A 24,299-nucleotide genomic window follows, 5' to 3' on the forward strand; every position below is an offset into this window, starting at 1 on the left:
CCGCGCCCAGCAGGAGGAAATAAGCCAGAGGGGGCCACAGCGTTTAGGAACAAAATTTATTCCAATTTAAAACAGAATTCATTTCAGGAGAAAGATATGAAAAGTCCGCTTCCGTCAGCTACCTCTGGATTAAGGGGTCAGGGCCCCGCCACGCTGAGCGAAGCCTGCCGCCCGCCCGCCGAACCGCGGCCTCGGCCCGGGAGCTGGGCGCCGAGCTGGCGCCTGTCCCCCAGCGCGCACAACAATACATGCATCTCAAATGACAAAAGGTTTAAAAACAGTATTTTTATATAATATTCTTCTTTAAAATAGGTTAAGGTTTCAACCGTCTGAAATCAGGACTGTGTAATGTACAAGTATCACCAGAGGCCGAGGCGGAGGCCGAGGCCGGCGCCCCCCGCACCACCGCTCGGGCGCTGGTTCGGGACCTCTGGGGGGCCGGGGGCCCCGGCGGCGGCTCTGCCTCTGCTGGGGGCCTGACACAGTGGGAGGGGGACAGAGATCCCCAGGGAGGACGAGAGAAACCAACCTCACACAACGGGCGAGGGGCCCCGGCCCCCCAGGCTCCCGGCACTGGCACAGGACGGGTCTCGGGCCCCCTGGGGCGCACACCACCGTCCCCGCCCTCGGGTCCGGGGCCCTTGGGGTCCCAGATGTTGGGGGGGCGGTGGCGCTCCAGCCAGGCTTTGGCTGTGAGGTGCTTGGCACACTTCTCCCTCTGGAAAGAATACTTCAGGCGCCCAGGCCCGCATGCTCCTGTCACCGCCCCCCAGGCCCAAAGACATGGAGATGCCCACCTGCGAGGACCCCAAGTTCCCTGGGCAGGCCCGCCGCCAGCAGCACCATCTGCTCTGGCACGGAGGGTGCGCCCGGAGGCTGCGGCACATGCCCTCTCGTGTAGACACTTGGCACAAGGGCCCTTTGGGTAGAGACCCCAAGGGGAAACTGGCACAGAAAGCTGCCCCCCCCACCATTCTGCCCCCACAGAGGGCTGATGGCCAGGAATGTAGCCGCCCCACCCCAGAGAGGCTCCCTGTGGTGGCCACAAAACCCCTCCCGGCTCGGGGCCCCCCTCAGCAGCAGGGCCTGTGCGTCAGGAGAGCGGAGGGAGGCGGCCGGACACACGGGACCGGCATCCGGGTGGATCCCGACTTGTTTCCACTGTGTTGCCGGCCCAAACACGCAGCGGCCGACGGCGACCACGCAGCGTCCAGATGTGGTGGGCGGGTCCAAGGCATCACTGGCAGTTCATTCCCGCTACGTTGTGCAAATCAAAACAAAACAAAACAAACCCACAGAAAAACACTGTAGTGCTCAGTCCACATCGGATGAAAACGCCACTGCCCCCAATAAGCAGCCCCCGTTTGTTCCCACCCCCACAGCCCCTCAGAAGGAGGGGTCCAGGCAAGGCCCGTGGCTCTGGCTCAGTGCGCGGCCGTGGCCGTGGCCAGGCCTGGAAGCCACCCGGGGACGCGGTGCCCGCTCCCGCCGGCCCTCCGTGGCTCTGGGCAAAGTGCGCTTCGTGCTGCGTGCTCACCTCCCAGGGCGGGGAGGGGGGGACACAACAGGGAGTTTGGGGGCAGAAGGGATAGGAGTGGGAGTGAGGCCTTGCGCCTGGGGCCATGCCTGGTACCACCACAGCGGGCGACTCCCCTCTCCGCCTCTCGGGGACACACCTGAGAATATTCTGAAAACGTCCCCACCCCACTCCCACAATTTTCAAATTGGTTTCCAAACAGAACAAATCAAAAGCGACTCCCAATCCCAGAGGCCCTGCTCGTGGCTCCCCGGGTGTAGCAGGCACCCTCGGCCCCTCGGGGGTGTCTGGGCAGCAGCCTGCGGGAGGCAGGGGAGCCCCCAGGCCCAGGGAGCCCACACACTGTGTTTTGTTTCCTCACCAAAAAAAAAGAAAAAAAAAGGTTAGGCACTTCCCAGGGCGGGCAGCGGGGGGCGCCACCCACCCCCACTTCTTGGAGTCCGGGACATCAATAACTTAGGGAGCGAGCGGGAGGAGAGGTCACAGTCCCCAGCCTCGGCCAGGAGCGCAGGAGGGGGCCGGCGGGTGGCTCTGTCCCCGCTGAGCGCCGGGGGGGCCGCCGGGCCCGGGCACGGGGCCTGCAGTGGGGGCGCGGTGCGCTCATGTGTCTCGTCTCTGCTGCTCTTGTTTCCTTCTTTTCCTTCTTTTTCTTTTTTTCCTTTTTTTTTTTTTTTAATAGAAAAAAGCGAGCCACAAGTCAAGGCCAGGAAAAGGCGGCCTCGCCGCTGACACAGGTGAGAAGGTGCACGAGGTGTATAGAAAGAAAGACGTACGTCCCCTGATAACTGTGAAATAAAAACCATTTGTTAAAAATATGAAAACAAAATCAACTCGTCTGCGGGCAGAGCCGGGCGGGCGGGGCGGGCAGAGCCGCGGCGGGCTCGGCACCGGAGGCAGGCCCCCGCCCGGCGGCGGTCCCTGTTCCTGGGCGCGGCGGCGGCGGCCGGGTCAGACCAGGTTGTACTCCTTCAGGTTGAGCTGCAGGATGGTGTCCTTGACGGCCGCGAACACGAAGCGGATGTTCTCCGTGTCGGTGGCGCACGTGAAGTGCGAGTAGATGATCTTGTCGCTATCGGGGTTCAGGTCCACAAACATCTTCAGGATGAACTCCCGGGCGGCCTGGGCGTCCCGCTGCGGCCCTGGGGAGGCGGAGGCAGCGGCGGGTGAGCAAGGCCGGCCTGCACCTGCCGAGCAAGCGCACCCCCGAGCATGGACACACGCCCCCCCCACCCCCAGTGTGCACAGACACCTGCCGTGCACACACTGACACTCGCCAGGTGCAGACGACGTCCACTGAGGGTGGGCCCGGTGCCGGCCAAGCAGAGGCAGCTCCTCCTGCCGCCCCCCGAGCAAGCCCCAGGCTGACACCACCGGCCTGGAGGTGAGCTGGGGGTCTCCCGAGGCGGCAGCTCGGCCGGCATCAGGCAGCCTCCACCCTGGGCCCTGTTCCCCTTGTGGCCCCTCTGCCTCTCTGCCAGTTGCAGCCCACATCAGACACCCCCACCACCTCCAAACTGCGCCGACCTTCCTGCCCGGCCCCATCTCATCCCATTGTGTTACCACATCCCCCCAAACACCACCACTGAATGTACACAGGTGCCCACACGCACGTGCACACAGCCTTATGCTCCCCTGTGCACACCACACATGGGCACAGCTGCTGTCTCCCGGGGCCTCAGCCAGGTCCTCGATGCTCCTCTACCAGCTGGCACCGAGCTGCCAGGGAGGCAGTGGCCAGGCCCAGACTGCCCCAGGGTCCTGTGTCCCGAGAGACAGCAGCTCTGGCTGGTGCTCACATGGGAGGGGGGCCAGAAAGGAGGTGAGGATGGTCAGCGCTCAGCCTTCTGTAGAGCTCAAGCTAAGTGAGGAGCAGAAGAGGGTCCCGGCTCACCCACTCATTCCCAGGGCCTCACTCCTCCCCACTCAGGCTGTAGGCAAACAGGGGGCCAGGTCTGGGGGGCAGTGTCTCCGTGCATCCCCCCTGGGGCTGTGCACACACCACCAGGCATCCCCTCCCTGAGAGGACACCCCCCCTTGGGACACAAGGGCCTCTTCGTTGGTCAAAGGCTGGGGGACCGTGAAGCCATCAGCGCTCCAGGAAGCTCCCCAGCCTACACTAAGTGTGCCTCCATCAGGGCGTGCGTGAAATGCCCTCCTCACCCCAGCCGCCAAATCACAAAGACATGGAGGCCCAGGAAGCATGAGGGATGTGCTGGAGGCGCCTGGCCCTCCCCACCAGGACACGGGTGCAGAGGGGCAGGGACCCCACTCTCTGCTCTAGCCTCCCCACCCATCCCTCCATCCTGGCTCACCATCGAACTCGGGGAAGTAGTCCACCAGGTGGGAGTGCAGAATCTTATCCTCCAGCAGGTCTTTCTTGTTGAGGAAGAGGATAACCGAGGAGTTCTGGAACCAGGGGTAGGTGATGATGGTCCGGAAGAGGGCTTTGCTCTCCTCCATGCGGTTCTGTGGGAAGAAGGAGGTGGGAGGATGGAGGACGGAAGATGGAAGGGGGGGTCCCCCCAGGGCCCCAACCCACACAGCATCAGGAGGACCCAGAGGTGCAGGGTGGGAAGAACACAGAGAAAGGTGCCTCACCTCGTTGTCCGACTCCACCAGCACTTGGTCATATTCACTTAGGGCTACAAGGAACATGATGGACGTCACATTCTCAAAGCAGTGGATCCACTTCCTCCGCTCTGACCTCTGTCCTCCCACATCCACCATCCTACAGGAAACAGGAACCCCATAGGGCTCAGCACCAGGGTCCCTCCGATAAAACCCTTCCACCAGCATGGCCCAGAGACCTGCCAGGGCCCCCAACACTCATTGGAGCCAGGGGAGCCCGTCCCTCACATCGGTCAGAGCCAGGAGAACACGATACACACACTGGTGGTGCTGCATCTGCACCTGCCCCTGAAGGAGACATCACGACTATGGGGGTCCCAGAACCCAAGCACTTGTAGGGAGCATGGGACCTAAGACCAATCCTTGGACCTCCTATCTCACATCTGGAGACCCACCCTCTCATTTGGGCAACGTGCACAAATGCCCACCAGAGTGCTGTCTGGAACACAGGAAACTGCCTCGGTATCTGCCACAGGGAGACCAAGATATATTGAGGACATCCACGCAGTGGACACGCCTCGGCATTGCAAGGGGGCGGCTCGGAGAGTGACATGCTTCCCCTGTTGCCAGGAGCAACAGCAAGTAGCACAGTTTCCTGTCCTGCACAAGAAGCACGTGCAACATAACAGAACTAACAACAGGCTCCCAGGCACAAGGAGGTAGCTGGTGGAAGGGAGCAGCAGGGTGGAAGGGAGCAGGGGGGTGGAAGGGAGCAATAGGGTAGAAGGGAGCAGCCAGTAGAAGGGAGCAGCTGGTGGAAGGAGAGAAGGAGAGCAGCTGGTAGAAGGGGAACAGCCAGTGGAAGGGAGCAGAAGGGTGGAAGGGAGCTGGTGGAAGGGAGCAGCTGGTGGAAAGGGAGCAGCTGGTGGAGGGGAGCAGCTGGTGGAGGGGAGCAGCTGGTGGAAAGGGAGCAGCTGGTGGAGGGGAGCAGCAGTGTGGAAGGGAGCAGCCGGTAGAAAGGGAGCAGCTGGTGCAAGGGGAGCAACCGGTGGAAGGGAGCAGCTGGTGCAAGGGGAGCAGCCAGCAGAAAGGAGCAGCCGGTGCAAGGGGAGCAGCCAATGGAAGGGAGCAGCCAGCAGAAAGGAGCAGCCAGTGGAAGGGGAGCAGCTGGTGGAAGGGAGCAGCTGGTGGACTCAGCACAGGGGTTTGCCACTGGCTACCTGTGAATTCCCTCAGTTTTCTATGATGAACAAAGATGTCATCATTTAAAAGGATGACGAGCAGGCAAGGACAGTGGCCCTTAGGCCCCGAGAGGGCAGGGGTCCCGCGGCTGGGCCCCTCCGGGGCTGCAGGGTCAGGGGACTAACACTCAGGGTATTCCTAGGCACCGCCAACAGAAATGGGGCTGCCTGGCGGAGCTTTCAGAGGAGACTCCAGGAAGCACAGGTGGGTGGGAGACGTGCCAGGATGACACTGAAGGGACAGGAGGGTGGTGACAGCAGGGTGGTGACTGGCCAAGGGCCCCGTGCGAGGCTGCTAGGCCCAGAGCGACAGCTGTGGCCCGTCTGGGGAATGCCATCGGGGCCGACGGGACCTGGGGCCACTGCCCTTCCGGAGCATGAGGCCTCCCCAGTATGGAGTGGGTCTCCACACAAGGTTCCCCGGAACCGGGCCCGTCTCGTCACACACTGGGACAGTCAGGGGCCAGGCCACAAGCTCAGTGCCAGCGCCCCAGGCTGCCCCCATGGGTGCACAGCCGCCCCGGAGGGGCACCGCTAAGGAAGGGGTGGGCTGGCAGAGAAACGGCAGTGGCAGGCAGGGGCCCGCGACAGAGCAGAGTGCAGACCGGGGAGGAGGCACCGGGGAGGTGGGGACAGGTTTCCAGGCAGAGGACATGGCAGAGAGAGGTTGTGGCGCAGTCAGGGTGAGGCCACGAGACGCCCTGCAGAGGGGGCTGGGGGGCGCTGGAATCCAGAGGCTACAGCCCCATCAGGGGTCCCATTAAAAAAGAAAGAAAACTAACACCTTGAACCCTCACGGGGAAAATGTGCCATCAGACTGCGCAGGGTGGAGGCCACCAGCCGCCGAGGGCTCCCGACAGAGCCTGGGGGGCGAGAGAGCGCGCAGAGGGCAGGGAGGGGGGAGGGCTGGCGGCGCCCCCGCTCTCTCCTCGGGGGGTCCCTTGCCAAAGGTCTCGGGCCAAAGAGCACCCCAAAGCACACCTAGTGGTCCCCTCGGGTGCTCCTCAGAGCTGGCGCTCCGAGGCCGAGGAGCAGAAGGCCACAGCCAGTGACAACTGCCACAGCTGACTAGGTCTTTGGGACGCCCGCCCTGGGTGGCATCACCTCCTTCCCCAGCGTGAGCCTACGCAAGAGGAGTGGAGGGCATCACCACAGGGTGGGGACGGCGCAGGGGGGCTCCCAGCGGCAGACAGACCCCCCACCCCCCGGCCCGGCCCTCGGAGCGCTGGGCTGAGCAGTGTCTTCCAAGCTCAGTGCATCCAGAACCTGCAGACGTGACCTGCCTCGGGAGCAGAGTCGCTGTAGATGTCATCAGTTAGGATGAGGCCATGCCAGAGCGGGATGGCCCTATCCCGTCACCAGTGTCCTTACAACGAGAGGACGTCTGGACATGGACACACGAGGGACAGGCCACGTGACCACGGAGGCAGAGATGGGGCGACGCGTCTACAAGCCGAGGGATGCCCAGGATGGCCGAGGACCCCCGGGAGCCCGGAGGCACAGGGGACAGCGCCTCCTCCCAGCCCTGCCCACAGCGATCCTCGGCCGCCCGCCTCTGGAGCCGGGAGAGAAATCAGGCCCGTGGTTTGAAAGCGCCCACGAGCGGTCCTCTGTCGCGGCAGCCCCAGGAGACACACGCTCGCCCTTGCCGCTTGGCAGCTCTAGGTACACCGTGACCTCGCGGAGCGGCGGGCCGTTCCTCAAGGATGGCACCACATCTACTCCGGCCGCACAACTGGGAGGACTGGGCCCCCAGGGAGAACCCCCCCCATTCTGCCAACGTGCCACCAGCCACCGCGGGCCCCAGCACCGGAGCCCGGGAACCATCTGTCACCCGGCTCTCGGCACAGGTCCCCAGGGCCGTCAGGACCTCTCCGCCGCCCCACAGCCCACCCAGCTCTGGCCGCACCTCCAGACCACCTACCCCATCTACACGGGCACCCTCCCTCCTCCACGGCCCTGTCACAGAGGCCCCCCGAGGAGGCCCTCCCCGCCAGGCCAGCTCCATCACCGCCCGTACCACTACTGGGACGTGGCTCACCCCGAAACTCGGTGGCAGTTATTTATAAGCCTTCCCCCGCCAAAAAAAATAAAAAAAAAAAATAAGCCTTCTCCCATCCTGGGTTGGAAGCTTCCCGAGAGCAAAGACTGGGACCGGGTGAACCACTGCTGTCCTCACAGCAGGCGCAAAGGTGCTGGGGTGTGAACGGCCCCCACTACAGCGCATGGAGCCGCCCCCGGGGCGCCAGGGCACAGGTACCTGAAGATGATGTTCTCCAGGTCGAAAGGGTACTCGATGATGCCAGTGGTGGGCACTCGGACCCGCAGCACATCCTGCTGGGTGGGCAGGTAGCCCGAGGTGGCGATGCGGTCCACGTCGGCCAGGTAGCTGCAATACAGCAGGGACAGGGCTGCTCAGGTCAGCATGCAAGGCGGGGAGGGGACAGCCCGGCCACCACGGTCCCCCTATGCAGCCAGAACAGGCCTGGCACCGTGCGTCAGCAACAGGGGCACAGCGGCTCCAAAGACTCGGGACGAGGCGGACCTGAGATGGGACAGAGGCCTCCTCGCCCCTGACCGGGCTCTCAGGGCACAGGGAGCCACAGGACAGATGTCAGGTCGGCGCTGGGGGCCTCGCTCCTAGAGCTGCCCCAGAACGCCTGCTGCGGCGGGAGGAAGGGGACTGGCCAGGCCCCAAACAAACCGTCTCATTTTAGCGCAGGGGCAGAGTCCACGGCAGGTGCTCCACGGCCCTCCGGCCCGGCCAGGCGCCTGCCGTGAGCATCTCCCGCCACTCCGGCCATCTGTCCCGAGCAGCGAGCCAGCATCAGCCTGTGCGCCCGAGAGCCCCCGCGCCACAGCCCCCGTGTGACAGCCCCACGCAGCCTGGCTGGGGCCCGAGGGGCAGGCGCCCTACTCACTACTTAGCGGAGTCCGAGAGCTGATATTCCCGCCTCCGGTCGTAGCACTCCTGAATGCCAGGGTCGTCCCACAGGGTCTTGATGGCGTGGACATACCGGTGCTCGAAGGTCGTCACCTTCTCCACATCTACCTCGCGGATGAGGAGCGCGTTGGCCTGGAGCCGGGCAGGGAGAACATGGGCTCGTCAGGGGCTGGGCCCCCGGGGTGCCTGATGGGGTGGGGACCACTGACCCCGTCAGGCACGAGCTCAAGTCAAGAAGGAGCCCAGTGAGCAACAGTGGCCGTCCCTTGGGGCGGGGTCCCCCGAGCAAAGCCTGAGAATCGGGCAGCTCCGGGGCTAGGCCCTGCCCGGTGCAATGGGCCCCAGTGTTGGGGTGCTGCTCTGGGGGGCCAGGAGGTGGGACCGGAAGCAAAAACGAGCAGCAGGCTCTTTAAAAAAATGGCCCAGGGGGCAGCCCCGGGGGGCTCAGCATTTAGCGGTGCCTTCAGCCCAGGGCGCGATCCTGGAGACCCGGATGGAGTCCCGCATCGGGCTCCCGGCATGGAGCCAGCTTCTCCCTCTGCCTGTGTCTCTGCCCCTCTTTCTGTAGCTCTCATGAATAAATTTTTTTTTAAAAATTTAAAAAGGGGCCCAGGGCTGGACCCAAAAGAGAACACACAGAGCAATGGAACACACACTCCGGCCAGATGCTCCCCGTCCCCATCTCACCGACGAGGCGAGGGCGTCACCTCAGAAGCCTGCGTGGTCTGCACCCCCTTCCCGGCACAGGGCTCCTAAAACCCCAGTGATCTCTGAGGGAGAGTGGGCGGGGGGGCAGGACACCAGCCAGAGGCAGCCCCCAGGGGAGGGGGCGGGAGGGGCTGCAGGTGAACTGTCACCAGCGGCGTGATGGAGCCCCTGAGACCCCGTGACCCACGGGGCCTGGAGACCCGCTGGCTCCTCGGGAACCAGGCCCTGGGCGATGCTCCAGACACACACACACACACACACACACACACACGGGGCACACGACTCTGGAGCCTCTGCATTTCTCCTCCAGCCACTCTGTGTGCCCGCACCAGCCACCAGCTGAGGGACTGGGGAGGACACACCCACAGAAGCCTAAATGGGGACCGAGGGAGCCCTACTCTGGGCTCTGAGAGCCAGCAGGCTCCTCGTGGGCTGGGGAGCCGCCTCCGAGTGGTGCTCTCCTCCCCCCACAGCCGTGGCCTGCAGCCCTCGGCGGCCCCTTTGTCTTCCCCTCCGTCTGCCCTAGAGAAGCAGACAGCAGCCCCGGAAAACCCCACTGCCGATGCGTGAGGATCACGGATCCGTGAGCTGCTTCTACAAAAGCCCAGACTGTAGTATTTCCAGGGTTGCGGCCCATCCCTGCCGCTGTAGCAAGGACGATACGTGGGTAGGCGCAACACGTACCAATAAAACTCTATTTACAAAAGCGGGCACAGTTGGTGACCGTTGTTCTAGGTGCTGACGGACATCGATGGTCCAAACGCCGGCCCAGCTAGACCACGTGGGCTGGATGCTGGGGAGGGCCTCCGTGGAGCAGACCGTACAAACCCAGACTCAGAGGACAAGGGGCTCCAGCAGGCCCCCGACCCAAGGCCGGGCCATGCTGGGGTCCCTGATCATCTGAGAACCGGGGTAAAGGGGGGCAGGTGCCAATCGGAGACGCAGCATCTGGCCGACTGACCTTGTTAAGCCTCAGAGCAACCGGATGCACTTAAACCACACTGCATAAACATGGACTCCTGTGCCTTGTGCTAGCCCAGGGCAAACTTCCGGGGTTCAATAAGAACCCCCAATACTTCTACAAAAGGAAAGCCAAGGGAGGCCATCATTGAGAGCCCACTGGTGCATGGGTGGGGGCTGCTGCAGCAAGGGTGAGCCAGCAGTTCCTTCCAAGGGCAGACCTCAAGCCACCCTGTGACCCCCTCCACCCCCCGGTCACCTGGGAACACAGCCTGGAGAGTGACAACAGGTGCACACAGAACCTGCTCATGAAGGTTACAGCAGCATGACTCACATGCACCAAACACTGGAAACACCCCAGGTGGCCATCAGTAGATGAGTGGACACACATTGTGTCCCTCAACCATGGGCACATCCCCCAGCTGCAAACAAGGGCGAGGCGCCCACTCGCCACCCTAGGGATGGACCCTGAGCCCATGACGCTCAGGGAGGGAACCAGACACAAGAGGCCCCACGGGGTGTGAGTCCACGTGTGTGACACATCCAGGACGGGCTGCTGCATGGACGGGGAGGGAGCTCGGGGGACCGGGATGTGTGTTTGGGGGGGTGATGGCTGAGGGGACGGGGTTGCCTTTTAAGTGATGAGAATGTCCCCAGACTAAACACTGGTGGTGGTTGCACAGCTGCGTGTGTCAGAAAGCACCGAACTGCACGCTTTAAGGGGAGACCTGCCCGGCGAGTGAATTTGGTCTCAATAAGCCATCACTAAAGAAAAAGGAAGGGAAGCGCCCCACCCCCGGGCTCCCTCAGAGCATCGGATGCGGTGTGTGCGGGGCCTGCGGGGCCTGCGGGATGCTGGGCCGACCGAGGGCCGAGAGCTCGCACTGCGCACCCTGGGCCAGCTTCCGCCGTAGGACAGGATGCTGGGGGCGCTGGGGGCCACCCCGCGGGAGGGCTGAGGCATGGCAGGACACACCAGGGTGCAGGGGCTGGAGGTGGCGGGTCCTGACCTGACAGGGAGGGGAGCCAGGCCATGCTGCGTCCCCTGCACCTGCTGCCACGGCAGCCGCCCCCCGACGGCACCCAGGCCTCACCTTGTTCTGCTCGTACTTGTACAGGATCTTTAGCGTCTCCATGGCGCGGATCATGGCCTGCATGGCGGTGAAGATGTTCTGGTACACGAGCTTGGTGAAGCCCCGCTTGTCCTCCTCCGAGTAGCCCGCGCCATGGATGATCCGCATCTGCTTGATGAACGTGCTCTTGCCGCTCTCGCCAGTACCTGCAGAGCAGGGCGCGTGAGCACAAGGCGGGGCCCAGGCCTGTGGCCCCAACGCCGAGGGTCATGGGGTGGGTGGGAGGGGTCAGAGCCCAAGAACTCAGCCGTCAGACAGGGTGTGGGACACAGCTGGCCAGCGGGCGGCCACTCTGCGAGGGGCGTCCCCTGTGTTACCTGGGTCATGCGCCCAGGCATACGACCCTCTACAGGATGGGAAACTGAGGCTCAGCGTGGGGAGCTGTGGGGTCTGCAGGGCACCTGGCACCAAGCCTGAAGCAGGCGGGAACCCTGAGCATCCTGTCTAGTCACACAGCAGGTGAGCGGTCCCTACGCGCACCAAGTAGCCCCGAGGCTGGCGAGAGGCCCAGACCGTGAGCCTCCGCCGGGTGCCGCTGCCTCTGTGACCACTCAGGCGGACCACCTACAGCTCCTCTAGGCCCCACACGGCGCACCCCACACATGGCACCAGCCCCGTAGGACCTTCCCACGCCCACTGGGGACACCAAACCTAACTTGACGTCTCTGTGAACCCCCAAACCACACTCCTCTCCTGGGGGACCCGCCAGGCCCAATCGTCCTCTGGGGCAAGGGTTTGGTTTCTGAACGGCGGCCAGAGTGGTCTGAGGACGGAATCTGTCCCCACAATGATCCCCAAAAGCTCCTTCCCCAGTAGCAGTGAACTCGTAAACCCCCACTCAGCATCACGCCACCTGCTGAGCACTCCACACTCAGCCAAAGTGACCGCAGCACCTGGACCAGTCCAAGCCCCGTGGCCCACGCCCACGCAGACGGCCCCCAGGTCCCCCTCAGCCCAGGCGTCCACTGCCGTCACCCCGGCCCACTGCCCTGGCGCACATGACATGACACCTACGCGTCTCCCTTCCCCTCCGCAAGCGCTGAGGGGATGCGGGGCTCAGCGGGCTCTCCCAGGGCAGCATGCTGACCCCCACCTCAGCCTCGAGGGATCCAAAGGATCAGAGAGTCACCTGGAAGGCCATCCAGACAGGGCCACGGGGCCGCTGCGCCCTCATCCCCGCTCCAGCCCGCTCGGCCCGATGCGGCCCCGGGTCCCCTCGGGCGACAGCCTCTCCCGCCCGGCGCAGGGGCCAAGCAGCGGGCCTGCCTCCTCCACTGGCTCAGCCCCCACACACGGCCAGCAGCTGGGGAGGGGATGCCCGCAAACCTCGCCTCACCCCGCAAAGGCTGGAGACCATCCCCTCCCAGGAGCACAGGCTGGACTCGGCCACTCGCCTCCAGCCAAGAGTAGGGCAGAGGATGGGGTGTCACCTCTGAGACCAGGTCATGAGGGGCACAGCGGGTCGCTCCGCACTGGCGGAGGGGGACGGCAGGGGACACCACCATGCCGGGAGGACACTCAAGAGCGCCGGGGAGAGGCCGAGGCAGGAACGGGCTCCTCCAGCCTCGGCTGACATGTGCTCCGCAGCCTCGCGAGGACCCCGAGCTGCACGGCCAGACTCCTGACCCCGCGGGGTGACAGCCTGTCGCATGAGGCCACATCGTGGGGCGACGTCACTACACGGCGAGAGAGCCTCCAAGTGTAAGAGTGCACTGCCCCCAGCGGCCGCCTGGTGCCCCCCCAGACTGAAGCCCCGGAGCCTCCTCCCGGGGCCCAGAACCCCCAGCCCTGCCCCTGCAGCTCCACCACCGGGTCCCCCCAAGTCCATGCACTGGCTGAGCGGCGTCCCCAGGCAGATGCCGCCCACTCACACCCGCAACGTGGCCTGTGCTCCAGAAAGCTCCAGCGCCCCACAGGCGGGCACCCTTCCCACGCTCGGAGCCACGACTGCAGCCCGAGTGGGGAGCCTCCCTGCCGGGGTTTACGGCTGGCCTCCTCGATGGACCAGGGCCTCGAGACGTGTCCACGCTGTCCCGCAGTCCGGAGGCCCTCGGCCGCATCCGAGGGGCTGACCACACTCGAGGAGACCCGAGCCACAACCCCACGTCACGAAGCAGGGGCCTTGGCTGCAGCACCCTTCTGGTACTTTTGCCAACTGCCGCGGATCCTTCCGGATGAATAAAACAACTGTGGGTCCATCTTCAAGGAAGGCGGTTACCTTCACACCGGCCCCCGTCCTTCCAATTTCAAACAACTCCCCTCTGCCACAAACGTGACAAGAGGCCACCTGCTCCCTGCGACCGACACCCGGAGAGCTCCGGGGCCAGGAGAGTGTGCGAGGCCGTGTACACGAGCCCACGCAGCCCGGCGGGATCCACGCTGCTCCCTCACCGCAATTTCTGATGTGGTTTCCCCTGACCAGGGTCAGCCCCTCAGTGCTGCTGACACCAGGCGGAGGCACTCTCTGGGGGTGGACCCAGTGAAAATCATGCCAGGGCAGAAAGGGACCCGCCCCATGCCAGCTTTTTAAAAACGAACTCAAGGCAGCTGGGTAGCGCGGCCGGTCACTCTTGGCTTCAGCTGGAGGGATCGAGCCCCGCGCCGGGCTCTGAGCTCAGCGTGCCATCAGCTTGAGATTCTCTCTCCGTCTCCCCCTGCCCCTCCCTGTCCCCATCATGTGTGCACACTCTCCCCCTAAGATAAATAAATCTTTAAAAAAAATAATGAAGGCAAAAGAGACCCGGCCCCCCGAACCCTGGTCCCCCGGAGCTCTCCAGAGGCCGTGCAGACATCAGCATGACACACGGCCGCGAGGCCCAGGAGGGGATGGGGGGCATGTCTGTGAGGGGACCCCTTGAGGCTGGGCCAGGGAGCAGCCTCACGTTTGGCAAGACGCTGGGCCATGGCTCAGGGCATTCCCCTAAAACCAAAGCCTAAAATGTGGGTTCAGCCCCTGGAGATGTCAGGGAGTCCTGAACCCAGGGCATGGCCGAGGTCCCTTGGGTCCCTACCAAACCCCACTAATGCCCCCTCACAGCCGAGGAGCCACAGCCAAGACCGCAGCCGGGGCTGAGCTCCAGAAGAAGCAAAACCCGCACAACGAGGCACCGTAATGTGGTGATGGACGTGCTAACTAACCTAACTGCGCCCATCGCTTCATGCACATCGGTGATCAGATCATCAGGCTGGACCCCCTTGACCTTACACACCATCGGGCAGCCCTGGTGGCTCAGCGGTTTGGCGCCGCCTTCAGCCCAGGCCATGACCCCGGGGTCCTGGGATCGAGTCCCACGTCAGGCTCCCTGCATGGAGCCTGCTTCTCCCTCTGCCTGTGTCTCTGCCTCTCTCTGTGTCTCTCATGAGTAAATAAATAAAATCTTAAAAAAAAAAAAAAAAAAAAACTTACACACTATCAACATCAATCATGTGTTAACAAGGGCCCCCGGGGGGATCAGTCAGTGAAGTGTCTGCCTTCAGCTCAGGTCGTGACCCCAGGGTCCTGGGATCAAGTCCTGCATCGGGCTCCCTGCTCTGCAAGGGGTCTGCATACCCCCCCCAGCCTCTGCCGTTTCCCCTGCTTATAGTCTCTGTCTCTCTCTCTCTCTCAAATGATTAAAAAAATCAATAAAGCCAAGGAGGAGTAGCAAAAAGGAACCACATGGCCCGCTGTCTGGTGTGCCTGGGAAATGGGGCGATCAGTGGCCTCCCCTCCCAGGGCCACCAGCACTTTGCCAGGAAGGACAGAGAAAGGCAGGTGTGGAGGCGGCGGGTGCAGGGAGGTAAGGCTGTCGGAGCAAAGTACGCGTGTCTCCCGTGGTGTCTGCACTGGGCCAACGTTGAGAGCGGGAAGCCCGGGGGCCAGGTGCAGAGACGTCACGGGCCCTCTGCCCTGGCACACGCCAGGCCCACTGCCCAGGAGGCACCGGGCCACCACAGCGCCCGGGGGGAGGCAGGCAGGGCGACCAGGCTCGGGGCAAGGCCGAGCTGGCCAGAGCAACCCAGGTTAGTTTTCCAGATGCCCTTCCTGGGCCAGCTGAGCCGCTGCCATGTCTGTCGCCCGGGAGCTGGGACTCGGGCCCGTGACACAATCCCTGGCCCCGGGAAGCGCTACACACTTGACCCGATGTGCACCTGCCCAGAAGTGCCTCGGGGGCAAGGCCCGCCTGGACCTGTTGGCTGGTCCTCAGCCTCCCACGGGCCCTCTCCTGCCGACCCGCTCAGGCCCTGGGCCCGGTCTCCAGCCTCCAGCGCGGCCTCAACCCTCAGCCACGCTCCCCCTAAAGGGGGCTGGTCTCACAGGCCTTGGCTGCAAAGCCTTTGACGGCTGCCACCGAGAGAGCAGGAGGCCTGCCTCACTGCACCCACAGAGCCGCCCCAGCACCTGCCAGCCATGCAGGTGCAGCTGCCCTGGCCCCAGGAGCTCAGTTGCCTGCCGGAGCAAAGACCAACGTCCCCTCCAACGCCCACAGGTGACTTCCAGGGCAGCTTCCCCCAGATGTCCCTCGGGCGCAGGCAGACGCTGAGAGCAGTGGCCGGGCCACGGTGCAGAGCGCTCCTCAGCACTGGGAAGAACCCCTGGCAGACGCGCAGCAGCCCGACAGGGCCCAGGGGACCATGCCCAGCGGGAAAACCCAGTGCACGGCACGCAGAGGCCTGGGGGACACGGGGTGGGGGTCGGGGCCGGGGGGCGTGGAGAGAAGGCTGGCAGGAGGGTCCCTGCGGTGAGTAATGAAATCACACCACCTCCCCAGCGGGAAGCGAGCGACTTCAGGTCCCAGCCGTGGGAGGCCTCAGGTCCACGTCCGGGGGTCCCCTGGCCGGCCCACTGCTCGTCCTCTCAAGGAGCCACCCCAGCACAACTGGAGCTTCCTTCAGAGAGACTCAATTTCCTGGCTTCCAGGCAGTGCCCTACTCGTTCCTCCCTTGTTCCGTGGGGTCTGCTCTTCCCCGTGCGTGCACGCTGCGCGGGGCTCAGCCCCCAGCCCCCAGCCCCCGCCCCCGCACAGGCCGCTCACAGAAGGCACCACACGAGGCTTTTATGAATGAACAGGATGAACTGGGCTCCGACCCAACATGCTGGCCCCGTCAAGCAGTCCCCATGGTCCTCCCATCCCCAGGCTGGGCAGGGGGCTCTACTGCTTGTTACTCCAAGAGCGGGGAGCCCCGGGGGAGCGGCCCCACGGGGTCAGATGAGGCAGGCTCCCTCTGGGCGTGTTCTCTCATGTCACCAGCAGGAGGGCTGAGTCCACCCTATGTCCAGCTGAGCCTCGGAAGAGGGGGAAAGCAGAAGCCCGAGTGGGAGGACGACCTGCTGTTCCGCCCTCCCTGGGGGCTGAGATCCAGGAGGGGTGCGGGGGGAAGGGGCTCCAGGGCAGGAAGGATGGGGCTTGTCTCGTGGCCCCAGGACTCCAGGTCGGCCACTGAGTCCTGGGCGCCAGGAGCAGGCAGGCGGGCTGCCCATGACCGGGGGTGACGGCAGTGAAGCCAGGAACCCCCAGCACCCCCCGGGCCCGGGACTCCTGGAAACCCAACAGGGACCTCGCATGTGTGGACACGTCTGAAATCGAAGATGGACAATGACCTCGCCCCCGGGATGGAGAAAATGTAAAATGGCACCACACACCCCTACTCACTCATTCATTCGGTGACAACTATCACCACAGCCTCTGGGGAGGTGTCAGAGAGCACAGAGGGTTGGGGGCTCCACGGCTTCGGCGGGCGCTCCCGCGCTGCCAAGGGAGGCAAGCCCGATGCCCGAGCGGTCAGCGGGCCCCCGAGGGGCAGGCACGGACCACCCGCCGCTGCGCCACAACGCCCAGTCACCTGAGGCCCAAAGGCGGGACTGGCCGTCCCTGGGGACTAAGGGGGTATCCTTCAGGCACACTGCTGTCCCCAGCGTGCTGAGTCTCACCGTAGGCCCTCCCGGGGCACCCTGATAGTCAGGACGCCGTGAGCCCGGTCCCGCCCGCGCAGCTCACCGACCCGTCCTCCACGGAGGCGCGGATGAGTGGACAGAGGCCGCCAGGGCCTCAGGGGCCCCAGGTGCCTCCGCGGACACTCCTGCCCCAAGGGCCTCGGGAGCAGCCCAAGCCCCCCCCCGCCCCCCCCACGGAGCCCCGGCCCCGGGCCAGCCAGCAGGAGGGCAGGAAGAGGGCAGTTCCCGCCGGACCCTCCTCCAGGGTGTTTACGCTGCGCCCCGTGCACCCAGCACCACCAGCTGCTGGCAGGGAAGGTGACGGGGCGCGAGCGAGGCTCCCCCACCTCTGAGGTCCAAGCTCCGGAGAGCCGTGCCTGTGAGCCAGGGGCACGGGGACCCGCCGACGGGGCGGCCGGTGTGGTCGGATACAGACAATGCTGGTGGTGCCCCCCGACCCCCGCTTCACATCGCCCCCCCCACCTGACCCTCACGATCATCCTAGGAGACCTCCGTGATTGTTTCCACTTCACAGAAGAGAAAACCCAGACTCGGGGAGGTCAGACAGGGACAGAAACCCCGCTCCAGCACTTTCCAGCTCAGTCCTGGTGGGGACGTGCACCCCCCAGGGCTGTCGCAGCTGCGTTCACACCCGACTTTGTGCAAAGCATCCAGGAGGGAGAGTAGTGACGAGACAAAACAGCTCCTCTGCCTGCTGAGTGCCCGCCGTGTGCCAAGGGCCTTCATGGCATCCTCACGCTTAATCCTACAAAGTGTTTTGGGCCCCAGGGCCCCATCCCACTGGTTGGACGAGGATGTGAGGATGGGAGACACGGCCTCACCCCAAAACGAGCATCAGCTCCACGGGGAGCCCTCAGAGCAAGGCCCCCATGCCCACTGGCAGGAGGGCCTCACGAGAAAGGCAACCGTGAGCTGTCCCCTGGAGTCCCCGTCCACTCACAGAGCAGAGGGCAACATGCGTGGTGGCAACATTCTCATTTCTGAGGCTGGCAGCTCTGCCTCATGGGCCAGGGTGGCGGGGACCCAAAGGTGGGGAACAAGGAGACCGCAGGGCGGGTGAGCGGCCACACGCGGGACCAGGATGACTGCCCTGATGGCGGGCAGAGGACAGATACAGTGGGCACCCAGGAAGACAGAGAGGCTCGGGGCCCCGGGAACTGGGGACACCTGTGAGTGGTGGCACACACTCCCCAAACTGGCACGCCTGAGGCCTGGGATCCCGGTTCCATGGGCCCCCAGGTGAGCCCGGGTAGCGCCCCTCATCTCCCCTGCTGTCAGGGGGTCCGGGGGACCCCAGGCGAGCCAGCCACTGAGCCGGCTGTCCTCAGGTAACAGGCCCGCACTGCCGGCCCAGACAGCAGCACCCGGCAGGGCACCAGAGATGGGACCACTCCTCCCGACTGCGTCCAGCTCCGTCCACCCCGCCCACCCGGGCTGAACTTTGCACCCAGCGCCATCTGGGACGCAGAGGGACAAACACCCCCGCCCCCGCCCCGAGTTCTCGTTTGAGCTCCGTCTGGCTTCGCTGCACGCCACTCCGCCACTCCACACCCGGTGCCACAGGCAGCGATGCCTGTGGCCGTGCTCCCGGGGCTGCACGGAGCAGGGCTCCACCACAAAAATATGAAAGTGAAACCTTTTGTGGTTAAATATCTAAGGCAGAACACTTCCTCACGTCCCACCGCAGCGACCAGCCGACCAGCAGGGAGGGAGCAGAGCCTGGACGCTCTGCCATCATCTGTGCGGATGGGCGTTCAGAGGCGGGCCGGACCCAGCCCCAGCCCCAGCCCCAGCCCCAGCCCCGGCACGGGGACACCTGGCGGCCACGCTCCAGGGCCCCACGGTTAGGGGGAGACAGAGCCTCGTCCAGGCACTGGGTCCTCCCGCTACGCGCAGGGAAACAGGGAGAGGGAGGGCTCAGAGCAGTTCTGGGCTCCGCAGCTCGCCAAGGGGCCGCGCCCAGAGAAAGCAGACCCTTTCAGCAAAAGGAAATTTAAGGGGCATAAGGCACCTCCTGGGGTGGGTCAGGGGTAACCCAGGGGCGCACGAGAGCCCACCCACAGGTGCTCCCGCTGTCCTGGGCTGCAGGGGACGCAGCGTGACGACTCTGCCAGGAGCCAGTGGCCACGCTCCACTCTTCACCTCAAAGCACTGGGAGGCGCGCCCTTCCCACCAGGGCCACCACACCCCAGGCCAGATTCCGGGCCTTTTCACTGTCCTTTGGGGGCCGGCACAGCCGACAGGAAGCCTGTGGAACTGACCGCCCTGCTTTATTTAGAATCCCAGAGCCGCGCGGGCCCGGCCAGGCCAGCACGCTGCACCTCCAGCAAGCAGGGTTCCCAGGAAAGACCTGGACTTTCAAACAGGAAACCTGCCCTGAGGAACAGACGAGGGGCCTCCTCCATGGTTTTCTACCAAGTGACAGGCACACGACAGCAAAGGACTTGCCCAGAAGGTCACGGGAGGCAGAGGCCAGCGGGACCCACCTGGGACCCCCGCCCCAAGAGCTCCGAACTGGGTCTGCAGCCCCCTGACCTCGGGGTTCTGTTCCAGCAAACGGGAGAACCATAGCGCGTCCTCGGGACGGCAGAGCCCGGGACTGGCAGGAAGCGTGGGCCACACAGCCGTGCCCTCTACCCCGTGCCCCAGCAGACAAGACGTTAATGAGAACACGGCCTGGAGCAACAGTGCCCACGGGGCCGGAGGCCGGCGCTCCCCACGTCCACGCGCACGTCGGGGACCGGGTGCACACACAGGGCTCTCCGCCGCACACACGAGAACACCCGCTTCGTAGGCAGTCGTGGAACAGTGGACAAGGCCACTCATGCTGACTACACCCCAGCTCTACCCGTGCACCCGCCGCTGCTGCCGTGTACTGCCCGGGGCACTGGGCGGGGGCAGGTCCCCAACGGCCGATAATGGGCCGGTTCTGCCTCCAGGGCACACCAGGCAGTATCTGTGGCCGTCCATGGCGGTCATGACTGGGGGCGCTCCTGGCATCGAGTGGGTCGGGCCAGGGATGCTCCTCAGCCTAACCCAGCATGTGCCCTGCACCCCCACCGAGCAGGGACAGCTGTCCTCCCACCAGACCTTCACTTTGGACCTGCGAGCTCACTCCTTCCTCGTTTTCCTATCTGCCCCCCCATACTGAGAACTTAACGACCCCCTGAAACAGGTGCATGATGCCCCGTGGGGCAGGCGGGGGGCCGGGTGCCTCTCTAGGGTCACACAGGGCGGTGGCGGTGTGGGACTGCAGACAGGTAAGGTACTCCTGCTGCCGACACCCTTGCCCACAGGCAGGCACCAGACACATTCAGCAGGTGGCCCTGCTGGGTCTCCCAACCCAGGGAGACTGCAGACGCACACCAAGGCTGCAGAACCTCAGCGGCTGCCCTGCCTCCTTGAACCCCATCGTCAATCCAATCCAAACCTTGGGTGTTCAGGATGGGTGGCGGGGGCCCCTGAGGGGTCACGCAGCCCCCAGGCAAAGGCCGGCCAGCAACGTCGTTAGCGTGACAATAACTTCTAAAGTCCCCCTCCCGTTATAAAGTCTGCGGCACACTGCAAAACCAGCCAGTGCCGCGCTGCCCCCCCAGACGCCCCTCAGAACCCACTGCAAGTCTCCCCCAAGCGCAAAGGTCGCTCCCTGCCTGTCTTTTCTGCAAAGTTGGCCTATTTGATACTGTCTTCAACAAACCAAAACGTGTTAGTAAAACAAACAGGGCAGGTATTTCAACAAACAGGGCCCCGTAGGGCCACTGCAGGCAGGAGAAGCAATGCATGCCCACCAAGACCTGGGGCCTCCCCCGGGGCCACCGACGGGGCTCCTGCACCTGCAGACCCGGCTCCTCTAAACCGTCCGCCGCCCTTGGAGCGCGCCCCTCCGTGACAGCGCCTCCGCCCGCCCTGGGCCCATCCAAGCTGCCTCCGCGGAAGGCGTTCCAACCTCCCCTGCAGTGCGGGAATGAAGCAGAGCCCAGGAGCCGGGCAGGGCAAGGGTTTCTGTTTTGTAAACGACCTTCCTGCCTTTGGCGGCGGAGTCCTTCAACAGGCCTCCCCTGGGTGACAGCACTTTGCCAACAGCTGGGCAGCCCGGCTCCTTACAACAGGTGTGCCCTGGGGGAGATGGAGACCCGGACGGACGCGGACATTATCTTCTCCAGGACGCGGCTCCCCCGCGGAGGCAAGAGGAGAGAATTGGCGGAGGGGGGTGAGCTGAGCTGAGCTGAGCTGAGCCGAGCGGAGCCGAGCCGGGAGGACCTGCGAACGCTCCTGCAGGGCCTCCACCCTGGCCTGCGCCTAAAACAGAAACCCTGAGGGCAGGAAAAGGCTGTCTCCGCCCGCGGGCGTGCACCCCATCCCGGAGGGAACCGGGTGGCGGAGGGGGGCACAGACCCCGCACGTAGGAGGGATGGGGCTCCACCTGCCGGAGCTGGGAAGGCCCAAGACAAGACCCGGGAGGTGAGGGGCACGGAGGGCCGGCCCTCGACAGATGCGGGCAGCGAGGGGCGTCCGGGCGGCAGCGCGGGGCCGGGGGGCAGGGGCTCCGCGGCCGAGGAGGGTGCAGGGGCGCCCCCCGCCAGGCCCGAGCACCCGCAGGGGCGGCCGCCGAGACCCCGGAAGCCGCGCGCGGGCAGCGCCGACCCGGACGGCACCGGCGGGGGCGCGGGGCGGGCACGGAGGCCCGGCGGGCCCGGCCGCACTCACCGAGCAGCAGCAGCTTGAGCTCGCGCCGGGCGTCGCGCTTGTCCCGCCGCAGCTGCTTCTCGATCTCGGCGTTGATCCGCTTGGACTCCTTCACCTCATCGCTGAGGCAGCACGCCATCATGGACTCCAGAGTCATCGTCCCGGCCCCGGCCGCCCGCCGGCCGCCCCCGCCGCCGCCGCCGCCGCCGCCGCCCCCCTGCCCGGCCCTGGCCCTGGCCCCGGAGCCGCCCCGGCCGCGCCCGCCTGGCCCTCGGCGTTCGGCCCCCCGGGGCCGGCCGGTGCGCCTCGGCCGCCTGCGAGCGCCGGTCCCCGCTCGGCCGCGCACTCCCGCCCAGCCGCCCTGCGCCCGCGCCGCCGCCGCCGCCGCCGCCGCCAACCGCAGCCGCCGCGACCAAGCGACAGCGGTGCGCAACCTAACCCGCGCCGGGACCGCGCCGACGGGCGGGCGGCGCGGCCAATGGGAGGAGGCGGCGGCCCGCGCGCCCGCTGAGGGGGCGGGACTAGCGGCGGCGCTGGGCGGGGCGACGCGCGGGCGGGGCGGGGCCTGTGGCGGCGGGCGCGCCCGCGGGTTAGGTTGCGCCGACGTGGGAAGGGGGACGCGCAGCCGGGAGCCGGGCGGGGCCGCCCGGGATTGTGGGAATGTGGCGGACTCGGCCTGCAGGCTCGGCCCCGCTCGGCCCCGCTCGGCCCCGTTCGGCCCCGCTCGGCCCCGCTCGGCTCCGCTCGGCCCGGCTCGGCCCGGCTCGGCCCCCCGCGAGAGGTGCGGACCCCGCCGCTGCAGCCGCGGCGCTGGCGAGGCTGGGGGAGCTCGGCGCCCCGCCACACAGTGGGGCATCGGCCCTCGCGGTCTCCCGGGAGGCAATGCCAGGCCGGAAACGAATCTTCCTGTCATCCGTTAAGCATTAAGGGAACGCCTCCTGTATACCGGGCCGGAGTCCAGCGCTGATGCAGCGCCTGCTCTGTGCCAAGCAGGAAACGAGCATTAACGGAATGCCTGCTATAAACCAGGCGTGAGCCGGCACCGGGCAGCGCCTGCTGTATGCCGGCCACGTACAGGGCGTTCGTGCAGGGCTGCTATCTGCCAGGGTACGTGCTCCATCTGCGTTCGGAGCAGGCATTCATGGAGAGCCTACTGTAAGCCAGGCATTAATGCAGCACCTGCGGGACACCAGATGCGGCCCAGGCACCAGAGCAGCACCTACCTCCCCCCGAGGCACGGACCAAGCATTAAGGCCATACCTGCTGCATACCAGACAGGGCAAAAGCATTATGGAGTGCCTACTGTAAACCATGCATGGGCCAAGCAAGCATTAGTGCAGTGCCTGCTGTATTCCAGGCAGGCAACAAGCATTCATGAGGCACCGCACTTTCTTTTTTCTTTTTTTTACTTATATTTATTTTTTCATGAGAGACAGAGATAGAGAGAGACAGGCAGAGGGAGAAGCAGGCTCCATGCAGGGAGCCCCACGTGGGACTCCATTCCGGGTCTCCAGGGTCACACCCTGGGCCGAAGGTGGCGCTAAACCGCTGAGCCACCCGGGCTGCCCGAGGCACCTTACTTTATACCAAGGACTGCTTTAAGCCCTTGAAAACAACCCTACTACCCGGTTCATTTTATTGAGACGCAGCCAAGCCCTTCCACTTGCACATGGAGCTGGGCTGCTTTACCCCGCACCCGCCCAGCTGTGCCGTTCCGACAACCCTAAGATAGTGACCATCCGGCCTCTTACAGAAAGAGACCCAGTACAAGGTTCGAGCGCAGAGAGGGTGCTCAGTGTGTTGTGAATGATGGAAAAAGAATAAAAGAGCCTGAAGTGTTCCTAAAGCAGGAAACCCATTTTACAGACAAGGAAACTGAGGCTTGGTGAGGCACAGTTCCCCGCTATGGTACCTCTCCCAGCCCTGACCCGGTGGGACCCCTGCACCTCCTCGCCCCATCCGGCCGTGCCCAGATCCCATCACACACCTTCCGAGCTGAACCTTGACATGCTGTTCTTACCTATCTTGAGATATGAGGTGAGGGGAGGGTCAAAGTCTCTTTTTATTAGTTGATTGGGTGTGTGGGAAGATTTGCTCCTCAGAGCTCTCATCTCTGGGGCTTCCATCCACCCCTCAGCGGGACACACAGCCAGGGGCTCTCCTCCCCGACCCCCCGCCCCAAACAGATGGAAGCTCCAGGTATCCTTTGCCTTCCATAGTGACCACCAGACCTGAGAGCTCCAGGAGGGCAGCGACTGAACGTGGTTTGGTCCCGGGGGCTCTCCTCTTCCCCTCTCCAGCGACACTCCCGCGTGCCAGGTGCTAGATGGATGGTGACACGGAATCACTCACCCAGTGTGCAAGTTCCACGTGTGCAGGGAACTTTGTCCACCTCGCTCTCTGTGATATCCCCAGCTCTAAAACGGCACCTGGCAAACAGTGGGTGCTCCCCCGTGTTTACGAAACCCACGAAACCAGCTGTTTTGCACGCTGCTTCCCTTTCTCTGGACGAGAAGAAATCACTGTACTGTCTTCTGTTCTGTGCTCCTGCCCCTTGGTCCTGCAGCCTGCTCCTCATGCAGGGCTC

The 24,299-nt window shown here is 64.8% G+C and overlaps 1 protein-coding gene across 1 annotated transcript; it reads right to left on the reverse strand.

Moving 5' to 3' along the window:
* Positions 1-42: 42 nt before the first annotated feature.
* Positions 43-21,911, reverse strand: GNA11 (G protein subunit alpha 11). The gene is made up of 7 exons (XM_077860545.1): positions 21,734-21,911; positions 11,053-11,237; positions 8,268-8,422; positions 7,607-7,735; positions 4,136-4,265; positions 3,850-4,003; positions 43-2,676 (listed from the first exon to the last, which is right to left on the reverse strand). Exons 1-7 carry the CDS (start codon positions 21,867-21,869, stop codon positions 2,486-2,488), a joined length of 1,080 nt encoding a protein of 359 aa, XP_077716671.1. The 5' UTR covers positions 21,870-21,911; the 3' UTR covers positions 43-2,485.
* Between the last annotated feature and the right edge of the window lie 2,388 nt (positions 21,912-24,299).

The sequence above is a fragment of the Canis aureus genome, chromosome 19 (assembly GCF_053574225.1).
Source record: "Canis aureus isolate CA01 chromosome 19, VMU_Caureus_v.1.0, whole genome shotgun sequence".
NCBI classification, from domain to species: Eukaryota; Metazoa; Chordata; class Mammalia; order Carnivora; family Canidae; genus Canis; species Canis aureus.